The sequence below is a fragment of the Euleptes europaea genome, chromosome 16 (assembly GCF_029931775.1).
Source record: "Euleptes europaea isolate rEulEur1 chromosome 16, rEulEur1.hap1, whole genome shotgun sequence".
NCBI lineage: Eukaryota > Metazoa > Chordata > Lepidosauria > Squamata > Sphaerodactylidae > Euleptes > Euleptes europaea.
In genome coordinates, this window is record NC_079327.1 from 4,848,552 (window position 1) to 4,863,055 (window position 14,504).

The 14,504-nt window shown below is 42.4% G+C and overlaps 1 protein-coding gene across 2 annotated transcripts in view; it reads right to left on the bottom strand.

The window, feature by feature from the left end:
- The window catches only part of DIAPH3 (diaphanous related formin 3), a 98,170-nt gene that overhangs the window by 40,147 nt on the left and 43,519 nt on the right, over positions 1-14,504 (bottom strand). For both annotated transcript variants that reach the window (XM_056862188.1, XM_056862189.1), the window contains 6 exons: positions 13,424-13,553; positions 11,722-11,846; positions 6,215-6,379; positions 5,242-5,377; positions 3,938-4,033; positions 3,192-3,251 (listed from right to left, as the gene is read on the bottom strand). In XM_056862188.1, the coding sequence (XP_056718166.1) occupies positions 3,192-3,251; positions 3,938-4,033; positions 5,242-5,377; positions 6,215-6,379; positions 11,722-11,846; positions 13,424-13,553 (712 nt within the window). The remainder of the gene's footprint in view (positions 1-3,191; positions 3,252-3,937; positions 4,034-5,241; positions 5,378-6,214; positions 6,380-11,721; positions 11,847-13,423; positions 13,554-14,504) is intronic.

The following is a 14,504-nucleotide window of genomic DNA, read 5'->3' on the forward strand; positions in this document are numbered from 1 at the left end:
CCTGGAGAGAACAGTTATGCATCATGTATCCATTTTAATTAGTAGCCACGGATAGCCCTCTCCTCCATGAACATGTCCACTCCCCTCTTAAAGCCTTCCAAGTTGGCAGCCATCACCACATCCTGGGGAGGGAGTTCCGATAGATACATTAGCTAGATAGACAGACCCTGCTGGATCAGACCAAGGCCGATCAAGTCCAGCAGTCTGTTCACACAGTGACCAACCAGGTGCCTCTGGGAAGCCCACAAACAAAACGACTTTAGCAGCATTGTCCTGCCTGTGTTCCAAAGCACCCAATATAATAGGCATGCTCCTCTGATCCTGGAGAATAAGTATGCATCATGACTAGTATCCACTTTGACTAGTAGCCATGAATAGCCCTCTCCTCCGTGAACACCATTTGTTTCTTTGCCTTTGTTTTGCCTTGGTGCAGCCCCCTTCTTTTCTTCACGGAGCCCACTGCTGCCAGTCCCACCCCCCTGCCACTGCTGCTGCACACAGCAGCTGATCGGCATGGGGGAGGCTTGCCTGGGATCTCCCGCACCCGCTCCTGCTGAGGCTACCATGCTGCTGCTGCAGCAATCCTGGGCGGAGCCCTGCCATGTCTTGGAGCGGCTGCTGCCTCCCGCTCGGAAGGCTGGACCTCCTCTGCATCCTCTTCACTGCAAAAACATGCAACTTGTTTGTGGGCTTTGCTGTCAGAAGATGCCCCACAAGCTATCAATCGCAGTCAACCAGACAGCTATATAGAACCTCCATGGACAGAAGCAAGATGCCTCTGAATGCCAGATGCCGCGGAACGAAGGAAAGCCATCCCCATTGCAACCTTCCAGTGAACTTACAGAGGAATCCGGCCACCAACTGTTCTAAGGGAATGCTGGATTAAATGCAACATTTTTGGGAGGTTGACCATTTCCAGACTCCACTTTCTAAGTCACATGTAAAAGCAAGCCAGCCTTTAACCTCCTCATAAACAGGAGCAGTTGATATTGTATAGCCTTAGAGATAGGTTTTTGCTAATAAATCCAAAAAGTAGTAAATAAAATATCGTACTCTACAACCTTTTTAAATAGATGGCTGCCTTTTCTAGAATATTTGGAAAAGGGGGCATCACGAAGTAAATGATGCCCACGTAACTGTCGTATGATTTGCATTTATTAAGTTCTGCTAAGTGGTACGATTTCTGTAAAAAGTACTGATGTATAATATTGGAACATATATTGGAACCAAGTATTGAAACATATCTCGACTGTACGATGTTTAACCTACTGTTGTTGAATTTTTTTTGTCGTTGTTATTATAAAACAAACTCAAAATAAAAGAGTTAAAAATAAATAAATCCAAGCCTCAAAAAATGGCTTACATAAAATCCCTCATAGCAGCACGTCGGCACACACATTTCCTGTAGTAGTATAGTGAACGATATTCCGGACTCTGGTTTACACAAAATATTTTCTGCCACACAGCTTGCTTCTTCTTCCACTGAAACCTGCATTTGTGCAAGAGTGATGGTTTTCAATGGGCCCTAAAACTAACAGGAATCTTAGCAGAAAAGGAAGCATGCACCGCAGCAGAGAATAACTAGTGCACATGGAACTCGTTTCTAGGATCCCAGCTATGATCATGGCGAACCACATACTAAACTGGGTGGCATAGGTTAAGACTTAATTCATCAAATCAGTTAACAAAGAAGGAGGAAATATTGCTTGGACTTGGATCTTATGACTGTTTGTCTTGTGCTTCTCTCCGGCCGCCATGGAGGCTGTCCTCCAATGCAGAGCTAGCTTTCCTCTGCCGCTAGCATTTCTGCCTGTGTTAGGGCACCACAAAAAAAACATTGGTCTTGCGCAAGTGGAAGCCCTAGTGGCACACAGAGCAAGTGCTGCAGAGGACAGCCCCCACAGTGGCCAGAGAGAAGCCTAGGGGGGAAAGACACAGGACCCAAACCATATTTACTTATTTATTGCATTTCTATCCCGCCCTAATTCCCGGCAAGTCGTGCTCAGAGCGGGTCACAACAAGATAAAACATAGGTTAAAACATATATTAAAACATACTGTAAAACCCTTCTTCATTATACCTTAAAACAATAGAACAAGATGGCATTCTCTTTCATTTGCAGCCACTAGACCCTAAACAGGCCTGGAGTACAGTGGACGCCCAAATCTGGTTGGGGAGGATTGAGAGGCCAGCAAATGATGAAAATGGAGAAAGGCTTGCGGCTGCCCTCAGATGTAGGCCCAGTGGAACAGTTCTGTTTTGCAGGCCCTGCGGAACTCCTTCAGATCCCGCAGGGCCCTGATGTTACTTGGCAGACTGTTCCACCAGGCTGGTGCCAGGGCTGAAAACTTCCTGGCCCTTGTCGAGGACAGCCGCACACTCTGCAGGCTGGGGACCACCAGGAAATTGTTGTTGCTTGAGCGTAAAGTTCTCTAGGAGGTATACCAGGAGAGGTGGCAATTTAGGATAACAGCAAGCATCTTTACTCAGGGTAGTTGTGCCTATGCTTTAGTGGTCCGTTTGCACCTTTTCAACCATTTCTGTGCTGCATGTGTGAAACAGGGGCTACATTTCTCTATAGTGTAGCCCAAAATATAATACATATGACTTAGCTTTTCATGGCCCTGACCTGGATGGTCCAGGGTAGCCTGATCTCGTCAGATCTCAGAAGCTAAGCAGGGTCAGCCCTGGTTAGTATTTGGATGGAAGACCACCAAGGAATACCAGGGTTGCTGTGCAGAGGAAGGCACTGGCAAACCACCTCTGTTAGTCTCTTGCCATGAAAACCCCAAAAAGGGGTCGCCATAAGTCGGCTGCAACTTGATGGCACTTTACACACACACAGCTTTTCATGAATCAAAACACAGTAATAATAGTGGAGCATTTTGCAATTAGGTCAATGGTATTGCTAATTTAACACAGAGCATTTTGTTTCTTGAGTCAACTTCTTCTAGATACAGGATTTCATTAATCAAAAGCTCAGAGCTTCGGAACCATGAAAATGCAGGTAAGATGTAAAGAACCAAAGAAAATGTTTTAGGATGCAAACAGTACTCAGTTCTTTCGGCAAGTCAGTCCCAGTGCTTTATTACTTTACTCCAAATGTATAGAAAAGAGGGAATATTACAGAAGTCTTATAGAGGCACAAATCAACAGGAATTAGAAATAAGAACATGCAATTTATGAATTACCATGGTTACAAGCTTTCAGAACAGGCCTCTGAGAGAAGGGGCTGAGATTCTGTATCGTGTCTGTAGGTAAGAAGATAAACATATATGCTGTTAACTTTCGTACGCAAGCACATTTCCAAAGGATCGTTCAGGTTAAATATCTCTGGAAGGAAAGCTGCATTTACTGTACATACAAGGTATTTCTCATTTAACAGTGATACTATAAGCTGAACATGAGTCTATGGAAGAGCCTGGTGAGAAGTTGTAAGGTTGCAGGCAGAACACCGGTTGATAAAATAGTATTAACACTATGCCAAACGGAGGAGTTCTGCTGTATCTGTCTTCACAACATGGTACTGTAGTGGTGGCTAGACACATATAGCTTAAAATATATATACAATATTTGCAATGTATGTTAATTAAAGCGAATCTCCTGCCTGGAAACTGGCAAGATGACCTTCCTTCAGAGCGGGAAAAGAAGTAGTAGCAGGAGTTGATGTTTATATGCTGACTTTTTCTACCACTTAAGGGAGAATCAAACCGGCTTACAATCACCTTCCCCTCCCTACAACAGACACCCTGTGAGGTAGGTGGGGCTGAGAGCCACTGCCAGTTTGAGTACACACCACTTATTTTGATGGACTGATGGTCAGTTTCAGTATAAGGTGGTTGCATGTGTTCACAAAGCCACGATGAGAACTAGATATGTTGATCCCTGCACCACAACGCCATGGGAAGAAGAGGGGTGGGTGCGGGGAGATATTTACCTTGAGGCCGCGTGGTCCGTTTCCTCCGGTCTCGGAAAGCAGCGCCCGACTGCAAGGCCTCCAACAGGCTATCCATCACTCCTGTCTCGTCACCCTCTGTAGAGAATCAAACACAGGGAATTCCTTCAGCTCTCAGGGCTACCATAGCAATGCCAAAAGATTTACAAGGCTGGCGAAAGGGGTGTGGCGTTAAAAAGCTGGCAATTCCAAATGCAGATAAGCCTAACATTCAATCATAAATCGTATCTCCAAGAAGTTACCCCCTTTTAGTTTGGGTATTGCATCTAGTGAAGGGAACCGAAGCTCATTTGATTCACTTCACACCACCGCGCCCTAAAGTGAGACCTAGCAGTGACTTTAAATGTAAAGCAATGCCCTTAAGCTTCTCCCTCTCTGAATCCTGCATGAAGCTAAGATCATCATAAACCTCACGCCCCTTGCAGAAGCACCTTAGTTTTAGGGCCAACATCTTCAGTGGTCGCTATCTGCATTAAACATACTGGACTGGATTCAACCTGAGCTTCAACTGTGAAAAAGGGTGGAGGGACCATCCAAAGAGGCTATGCTGGGGATCATGGGACTTCCATGGGCAAATGCCCTATGGAACAGGGGATGTAGTAGGAGACGTGGGTAAGATTGAGCAGAAATCCTGCCTGGATCTAACCCGTTAGAATCATAGAGTTGGAAGGGACCACCAGGGTCATCTAGTCCAACTCACTGCACAATGCAGGAAATTCACAACAACCCCCCCTTTTAATTTCAACGAGTTCAACGAGCTGAAATTAAATCAAAAGAGTTTCCGTCTAGACATTAGGAAGAATTTTCTAACAGTTAGAGCGGTTCCTCAGTGGAACAGGCTTCCTCGGGAGGTGGTAAGCTCTCTTTCCCTGGAGGTTGTTAAGCAGAGGTTAGATGGCCATCTGTCAGCAATGCTGATTCTATGACCTTAGGCAGATGATGAGAGGGGGGGCATCTGGGCCATCTTCTGGGCGTGGAGTAGGGGTCACTGGGACCATTGTGCAGAGGGTTGGACTAGATGATCCTGGTGGTCCCTTTCAACTCTATGATGAAAGAAAGCAAGAAAGCAAGAAAGAAAGAAAGAAAGCTGCCTTAAGAGTCAGATCTGATCCTAGCTGGGAGGTTTAAATACAAGTTACTCTGCCTGTATCTATCACTATCATCATAATAGCTATTGCCATGAAAACCCCAAAAAGGGGTCGCCATAAGTCGGCTGCAACATGAAGGCACTTTACACACACACACACATGTACCTTTTACAACCATTTAATCTCTTTCCACATTACCTGTATTCATTTCCAGCAGGTGTTTTTTCTTTTGCTGTCTTTCTAGCTTCTCTTTTTCTGCTTTTTCCTTAGCAATTTTAGCACGTCTCTGCTTTTCTTCAGCTTCTCTTCTTCTCATGTTCTCCTTTGTGGCTTGCTAAGAAAAAATGCATTAAGGTCAACAACCCTCGTCATAAGATGCTGTAAAAACATTTATATAAAGCCTGAGAAACTACAGGTATAAATAACTGACATAGGGTGATAACTTAAATATCACTTGATATGCAAAGATTTCCTTTGTGAATTCTAGGCAGCCAGTATATCAGTGCAGGTTTGAGTGGTGCACAAATGTCAAGTAAGCTGTGTGCATGGTGTGAAAAACCACCACACCATGACTTTCTCATCTGCCATCGAAGAATAACATTACTTACTCTTCAAATGACTGCGTGTAAGCACTGCACACCGCTCTCTCCCAAGGAAGTTATACAGTCATGTGCAAAGCTTCTAGATTCTAGGGAACTGTCCATGTTATTTCCTTCAATAGCTTTACAGTTTTTGATGGATTGTCAAGACTGTTCTCCGACCTACCCACCCACCCCTTCTGGGGCTAAAAGCAGCCAGGGGCAGCGTTAATTCCCCAGCACTGCAGCCCAGATTTATACTCTATCTCCCATCACTGTGTTTTTGGTTCAGATTTAGACTCATGTACAAATGCACTACCTTTTCTTAAGGGAGTGATCCCCAGGCAGCAGCCACCCCCTCCCCCCCAAAGGGATTTTTCTTTTAAATCAGCAATTCAGCACCATATTGCTGTAATGTTGTAAGAATATTAGTAACAGGGTCTCTGAATTCCTGCTTTCATTTTTTTTAAAAGCAGGTCCGGGAACCCATAAGGTGAACAGCTATAACACAATTAAAACTGAGCCTAGGGGGAAAAAAATAAGCAGACTTGATTGTGGTCTTCCCAAGGCTAAACTGGTTATGTATACATTACCATGAATGCCGTCCTGAAATTGTTCAAGTCAGTTAGAAATTCTTCTACTGAAACCTTCTTTAAATCAATGGCATAGTATCCCATAACATTCCGATAGAGCTTTTCCATGTTGTCATGCATCCTGGAGAGCTTCTGGAACTGTTCCTTTGCTTGAACTGCAAAGGTGTATTAAGCTAGTTAAGGTTATGAAATTTATACAATATTGGTTGGAAAGTCAACAGAGGCTGGCTTTTTAAGCCGTCTTGAATTAACCTGAATCAAAGGAAGTGGAACAGGGATAGGAAACCAAGCACAACCACAATATCATGCATTCTCTCTCGCTAACACATAATAAGAGACCACACGAGATCCTAGCCAGCATTTCTCAAGATGGTCTTGTCAATCCTTTCTAGATTAATTGCTGGGGAATTAACAATTTCCCTGGTCTAAAACATGGCGTCTATTTGAGTATCTGAGTGCTGTTTTTTTAAAAAATTCTCCAGGAATGAGTTTTCCTGAGACTTTTAACTTCAAAAATGATTTACAAAATCATTTCAGACACACTACTCAAAGTAGCTTGCTCCATAACACTGAGAAACATTCTCAAGTGAATTGTTTTGAAAAAACCCTGCAGGTGTGCTTCTGTGTGTGTGTGTCTATATATACATATATAGACATATATATGTATACATATATAGACATCCCTGACCCGGATAGTCCAGGCTACTCTGATCTCATCAGATCAGATCTCATCTCATCAGATCTCGGAAGCTAAGCAGGACTGGTCCTGGGTAGTATTTACATGGGAGACCACCAAGGAATACCAGGGTCATAACGCACAGGCAGGCAATGGCAAACCACCTCTAAACGCTTCTTGCCTTGAAAACCCACGGAGTCGCCATCAGTAAGCTGTGACTTGACAGCAAATACACACACACACACATAACGTATATATAATTCAAATACCATATAAGAATTTCAACTGCAGCCCCCAGGCCTTATGTTTGACACCCCTGGCTTAAGAGTCTACCCTCCTTATGACGTGCAAAACAAACAAATCAAGTGTCTTCTTCAATAAAAACAATATAATTTTAGCACATTTCAAAGCCGTTCATTAGAGACGGCATCTGCAGGAATATACACAAGTCAGCAATCAGTTTGTGACAACCTGGGCTCTATGGTGCTAATGGTTTGCTGCTATGGTCATAATTCCATGGGGTATATAAAGACCATGGGGTATATTTTCCCCTGATTTCAGGAACAGGAAACCTCTGGGATTCTATGTACCCAAAATATTCAATTGCTGGTCCCTGGCCCAAGGAGTGTCTGGCTGACCTCGGCCAGGGCCAGGGCTTTTTCTGCCCTGGCCCCTGCCTGGTGGAATAGTCTCTCCAATCAGACCAGGGTCCTGCTGGACCTGAAGGAATTTCGCAAGGCTTGTCAGAAGGAGCTATTCTGCCAGGCTTATGGTTGAAGGCAGCTACTGTTTACCATCAATGCTGGCCTCCCCTCCTACCCCCACCCCTTGCTCTTAATATTGGTATGAGGCTTTCAACTCCCTGGGGCGCAAAACTCTTCAATTGATACCATCTGAATTTCTGGCTTCTGATTTATGAAGATGATTTAGGCATTATGATTGTTTTTGGGAGGGCTTTCAAATGACTGGAATCATTTTAATGTTATTTATTGCTCTTTATTGTATTGTGCTGCCCTGAGCCTGACTTTGCTGGGGAGGGTGGGATATAATAGCAAAAAATAAATAAATAAAAACCCAAAGAACTTCCCAAGAAGGGAGCTGACAGGGTGAGAAAACGAGAAGCCACAGCAATGAACAGAACAGCGGCTCTGGAGCCTGGACATGCCAGGTATCCCCATAGCTCCCCTGCCTTGACCCCCTGGTGGCAGCTGCCCTCCTGCAGGTATTTTTTAATTAGCAATTTAATAACATATTGCTATAATGTTGTAAGAATACGAGTAACCGGGTCTCTGAATTCCCAGCTTTTCTTTTAAGTAGGTCTCTGTCCCATAAGTTGAACGGCGTATCTCCACAATGAAAAGGGCTAAATTACTTTTTAAAAAATGGAAGCTGGGAATTTAGAGAACCTGTTACAGATTGTAATAATGTTATATTGCTATAACAGTATTAAGTTCCTGTTTCAAAAAAAAAAAGGCTTTGCCACAATCTTTCCTCAAACTTCAGAGCAAAGCAAGTGTGGTAAAGATCAAGGAACACACCACAATGCTTTGGGGAAGCAGGGGGAAAAATCTGCTTCCTGACAACATCGAACCAGTAGAAATGGCCAATAATAGTCTACTTCCATGTCAGTATAGCTTCAAATATATGCCGTAAGTCGGCTGCAACTTGAAGGCTTTTTACACACACACATATGCAGAACTATCAAATTTATTTTTAACACATCTGTAGCTTTCATTATTACTGTCTGTCGCACTTTATTTTACATAACAATAGTACTGAGTTTCCTTGAAATTTTGCGTTAGGACAGCCAGTGCGAAAAAAACCCAACTTCTTTCATTTTTATCTTCAAAGTATCTTAAAAGCACCTCTAAAATATGCTCATCAAAACTCTCAACAAACGTGAAAAGGGTCCAACTACTGCAGAAACATTATTTCTACATTTCCAGTCTTCTGGGTTTTAAGATTCTTGGATGATATTTCATTAAACATAAAGCAAAATTACCACCCAGATGGCATCTTTATACGTAATGAATGCCGATAGCAAGTTTATCCCACTAGTAATTTGATTTCCTTTCAATTTATCTTAACATAACTTGCTATTATCTAGCAGAAAAGAATTAACACACAAGCTTTTACCAGTAAGCACATTAACACACAACAGTATAATAAATCAGTTACTAATCTAGATCATACTTTTGAACCACTCTATTTCCAAAAGTTTTTATTAAACCAAGTCACCAGTTTTCATTGCCACTCTGAAAATGGAGGTGAAGTACAAAGATAATTTAATTTCTCATTGGCAAGTGACAGATGTACTGCATCAAATGACCTGTAAAAGAGTAAACTACTAAAACAATCCTAAGAAACCTAAGTCTAAGGAATGAAATCAAGCATTATGGGCATTTACAATTTTGAATATATTATTCAGAACTTAAATAATTCTAGCTGATTTTAATAGTGTTATCTGTAATATGATCCCCAGAAAATAAAGTTGAGATCTTAAATACTGCTAAGGTGTTCAATCTTTAACTTGTTCTTTCCAGATCTATTACCTCTCTCAAATAGTTTTTATTCTTCCCATAACGGCGGCATCAATGAATTTAACATTCCAAGCCCTGTTTTTCTACTGCACTTGATACGAACAAAACCATGCAAGAAAAGAACGTCGCTGCATTTAAGATCTTGTAAGTCGCTACAATGGACAGCCCACCACATTAATAAGACAGCTATCTATATAATTATAGGTTGTCAACAAAAGTACACAGACTGTGTACATATCTGAATTTTAAAATAAACATGATGTTAATAGATTCATCAGAAAGCTTCAGGTTGTGATATTTAGCAGCAGGATATAATAGCTGAGTCACCTACGGAGCATAATTGTGCACAGGATGAAAAATGTATTCTCACGGAGGACCATCCTTCCTGTCTTGACTTTCCTGCTAGCCGCTTTTTACGAGCTGCGTGTCTCTCAAGACACCAGCACTGTCCAGCTTAGAGCCTTTCAAAGGAAGCACTAGAACAGGCCCCGAATTTCTCATGCTGTGCAGGATTACCTGACCTTTACATCAAGTCTCCTCTGCTTTGTGATTTATCGTAGCCCCCGCCTTCCTGGAAGTCAAGCTTCTTTAATTAGCGAGCTCACAGCTATTACCAGAATCCACATGTAGCTCTGCTGTCTCTCAATTATTCTCTGCCTATAGGGACAGTTAACGGGAGACAGCTAACTATTGCATGTTAACAGTGTTTAAAGATCAAAACGTCTGTTAAAAGTGTCACGTGTGGATTATACTGATATGTCAGTGAAGTTCCTGATAACGCGATGACCTGTAAATAAGAGGGGAATCTGCTTGTGTGTAATACCAAGTACTGTCCTTAAGGCATTTTCACAATGTCTGCGTAATTCTCAGATTGATGTTTTCAATCTGAGAATTAAGCAAGCCAGTTTATGTATGACGGGCAGCTTCCCCTTCACATGGAAGAAGGTGAAGAGTTGGTTTTTATATGCCAACTTTCTCTCCCACTTCAAACTGGCTTACAAATCACCTTCCCTTCCCCTCCCCACAACAGACACCCTGTGAGGTAGGTGGGGCTGAGAGAGTGTGACTCACCCATGGTCACCCAGCTGGCTTTGTGTGTAGGAGTGGGGAATCAAACCCGGTTCTCCAGATGAGACCCCACAGCTCCAAGCCACTGCTCTTAACCACTACACCATGCTGGATAACAAGGTTCCATTTAATACGTTCCGATTTCCTTCTCCAGTTCAGCAGACCAACGGCTAATTCTTATTCTACACAGTGTATTGGCATAGGCTGTACTGGAAACTGCCCACAGCAAAAAAGGCAGAAATACATATAACTGTGCAATCCTCTTCCTGGCTAAGCCCACCGATATCAATGGGCTTAGAACGGAAACTCTCTGCACAAGATTGCACCCTACGGTGTCTTGCCACAGAAGAACCCTCTGTGTGGTGTAAGGGTTTTTCAGTCAGAGCTGTTATACAATTTGCTATTTTTATACCCTCCATAGGATAAGACATATAAGAAAGAAACTGTGCTCCGTCATTTTCATCTGATAGTCACCGCTATTTGGAGGCGATTGCTTGATGTGGGTGTTCAGGGTCTGGAATATATACAACAATTTCATGTCCGATGCGAGTCAACAGAGAGCCCTTATCTACTTTACGTTAACCGTTTCCTGCTCTCTCCTTCATGGTAATCCTGTTTGCCTTCTAGCAAACTACAGGACAGATGCAGAACAATTTCAGAGCAACAGACTCTGAAGGAAGAAAACTGGATCGGAATTAGCAGTTGTGACACATAGGATTCACTGGAAGAAACAATGGGCCCCAAAACATTTACAAGAATAACTGCAGGTATTATTTAAGACAGGGAGAAGAAGAGGAGGAGCTTTAAAAAACCCAGAGCAGTTCATAGTGCATAGGAAGACTGCTCGATTTGATGGCTGAAAAATAATCTGAATGATATCGCTAACAGAAGGGTCCTCAAGTTCTTAACAATTCCCCACCTAACTGGAAATTGCCATCTTTAGCCAGCCAGCATCTCAAAAACATTTCACTGAGCTCTGTTCATGTGTTGAACCAAACAGTTACAGAGTCAATGGAGATAGCATAAGGCTAATTCTAGATAAAACAGTATGGGTGAGTCTTTTTTTTTATTAAGTCGTTTTAGATTTAGTCATTTAAGGTGGAGGTAAGATTAAAATTGTCAAAAGTGACTGCTGCACACTGAATGCAGATTATGCAAATACATCTAAAATACTGAGAAAACTTAAAACAAAGCGACAGAGCATTTAACTGTCAAAAGGATATGGACATCTTTGCCACAAACTTGTCATGAATATCCTCAGGAAGGGGAAAGGTCTCCAAATCCTTCTCAAGTTGCTTAAGCTGCCTTTCCATCTGCTTTAAGCTCTTCTCCAAGCTTTCTGCTGAAACTAAACACATTAGGAGTTACTTCAAACTTTAATGTCAAGTGAATAGTGTACCTAGGCATAGAAGGGATCTACTAAGCTCATGTTATAAAAGGCCTTTTGCTAGGTAAAGGCTGTGAACAACCACGTCCAACGTATTTATAAACATTTTTATTGGTTTACTAGGCTGAAAGAATCATGTCACTAGAAGGAGAAAGTGCGTTATAATGTGGGCTATGACTAGATAGTGGATGTAGCACGGGGTTTTGGAAGGGAAACTCTTCCAGCCAACGATGACAAAGCACGGACATGAAGTTTACGCAAAGTAAATGTTTCTAGAGATAACTGACGCAAATGGACAGGAAGCAGTCTTCAACTCTACATCCCTAGAAAGATGATGAAGAAGAGTTGGTTTTTATATGCCGACTTTCTGTCCCACTTAAGGGAGAATCAAACTGGCTTACAATCATCTTCCCTTCCCCTCCCCACAACAGACACCCTGTGAGGTAGGTGGGGCTGAGAGTGACTAGCCCAAGGTCACCTAGCTGGCTTCGTGTGTAGGAGTGAGGAAACAAATCTAGTTCACCAGATTAGCCTCCGCCGCTCATATGGAGGAGTGGGGAATCAAACTCAGTTCTCCAGATCAGAGTCCATCGCTTCACCACTCTTAACCACTACACCACACTGGTAAGATGCCCTCTATATCTCTGCCTGTATAATTTTAGAGTGCCAAACATATTCCTGGAATAGTACAAAGAAATAAGAGCTTCCAACCAAAACAAATCAACACAAACAGAGGAGACAAACATGCCAGAACTTAGAGAAAACTAGACATGAGCCTTTCCAAAGACGCATGGGTAGTAAAAGAAGGAAGCGACCCCACATGAACAAATAAGCTACAGGCAAAAGGCTATGTACAGGCAGGAGGTAAAGGCGAACACATTTAAAAATCACAAGGATTCATGGCTCAGATAAAGGTTTTTGCACTATGGTATCACTATAGAGCGCCAGATCTGTGATTTTTTAGGTTGTAGTCTGTGGACATTGAGTCCTGTGATTTGAGAAGGTATTGGAGGAAGTTTACATAAATCTCTGGAGGATTCATTAGGACCTGCACAGATCAGGCTTTCATTCCCCACCCCCCAAAAAAACCCTCAAATGTGAAGAGTACTTAATATTATGTCCTTACATCTGTTACTGCCCTTTCCTCGATGTTTCCCCAGAGCTGTGCTGTTTCTAGCAAAGTTTCCTATCACTACCCCTCTTGCTCAAGGCATGCTTGGCGACAATTATTTCAGTGGCCACCCCACGCCTCTGAAACAACCTCCTTGAAGAGGTCGGGGGGGGGGCTCCTACTGTCCCTGACTCTTGAGCAAAGTTGCAAAAGCAGAGCTATTCCAAATAGCTTTGGGGGCAGCCTGAATCCAGGCAAAGAGGAAACTCCCTGCCATAAGGAGCGTAAGGTGTTGTCAAGTTTGTTTTATCAGATGGTTTTTATATACTGTTGTGACCCACCTTGGGTCCTGAGATGTTCAGGAGAAAGGCAGGTGTTTAGAAATATTTTAAACAATCAAATAAAATAAGCCAGCTGTAATACAAACCTCTGCTTGCTTTATCTAAATGTTGCAAATCTTCGACAAACCTCAGGACATCAGGGTATTTCTCCTCACAGATTTCAACCAGAAAATGAAGCAATGTCGTTTTCTGATCAACGGATTTAGTGTCCTTTAGCTTGAAAGGGGGGGAAGAAGTAATCAGGAGCTTCAGTATATTTTGACGCATGTCTTATAGGTAGTTTTAGAAATTCCAGTCATTACCATTGTTTGTCTTGTACGTTATCTGGACATTAAGCAGAGCGCCCAAAACACAGCTCTGTTCGCCCAAGATTCTGTGCAACATATTACTACCCTGTTGTGAATGCATTGCTTTCTACTGATATCACACCATTTTTCTACATTGTATCTGCTCTTTGCATCAAATGTAACACGCTAAGCTTTTCAGAGTTCTGTAATCCTAATACATTGCTTATCAGATGTCTCTAAATCCTGACTGTATTGACTTACGCTGCGTAATCCACTTCAAGGATCAGTGTGAAAAGTGGACTACAAATATAGTAAAAAGAATAAATAAAATAGTGGCCAGAAATTGGTAACAAGAGATCCTGTGCCAGCAGGGATACACTAAGTTTACAGGGCAAGCAGCTATCAAGGTTTTCCTGCGCTAGAACAAGCAGAAATTCTGCACTGGATCCATCTCATTCACACCAGAGATGATGCCACACTACAGCAGCATCCACCACTGTTTGTGACATCATACTCATTCTGACTGCTTTACTTAAAAGATAAAAACAGACGCTTTAGCGCAGAATGTACAACCATCTCAAAACTGTGTACACAGTAACCTGATACTAAATCACAGTGGGTAGCCGTGTTAGTCTGTCTGCAGTAGTAGAAAAGAGCAAGACTCCAGTAGCACCTTAAAGACTAACAAAAATATTTTCTGGCAGGGTATGAGCTTTCTACTTCAGGGTATCTGAAGAAGTGAGCTGTGGCTCATGAAAGCTCATACCGTGCCAGAAAATATTTTTGTTAGTCTTTAAGATGCTACTGGACTCTTGCTCTTTTCTACTACTGATACTAAATGTTTACTTTGACTAGCTTCAAAGCAAATTAATGGCTTTTC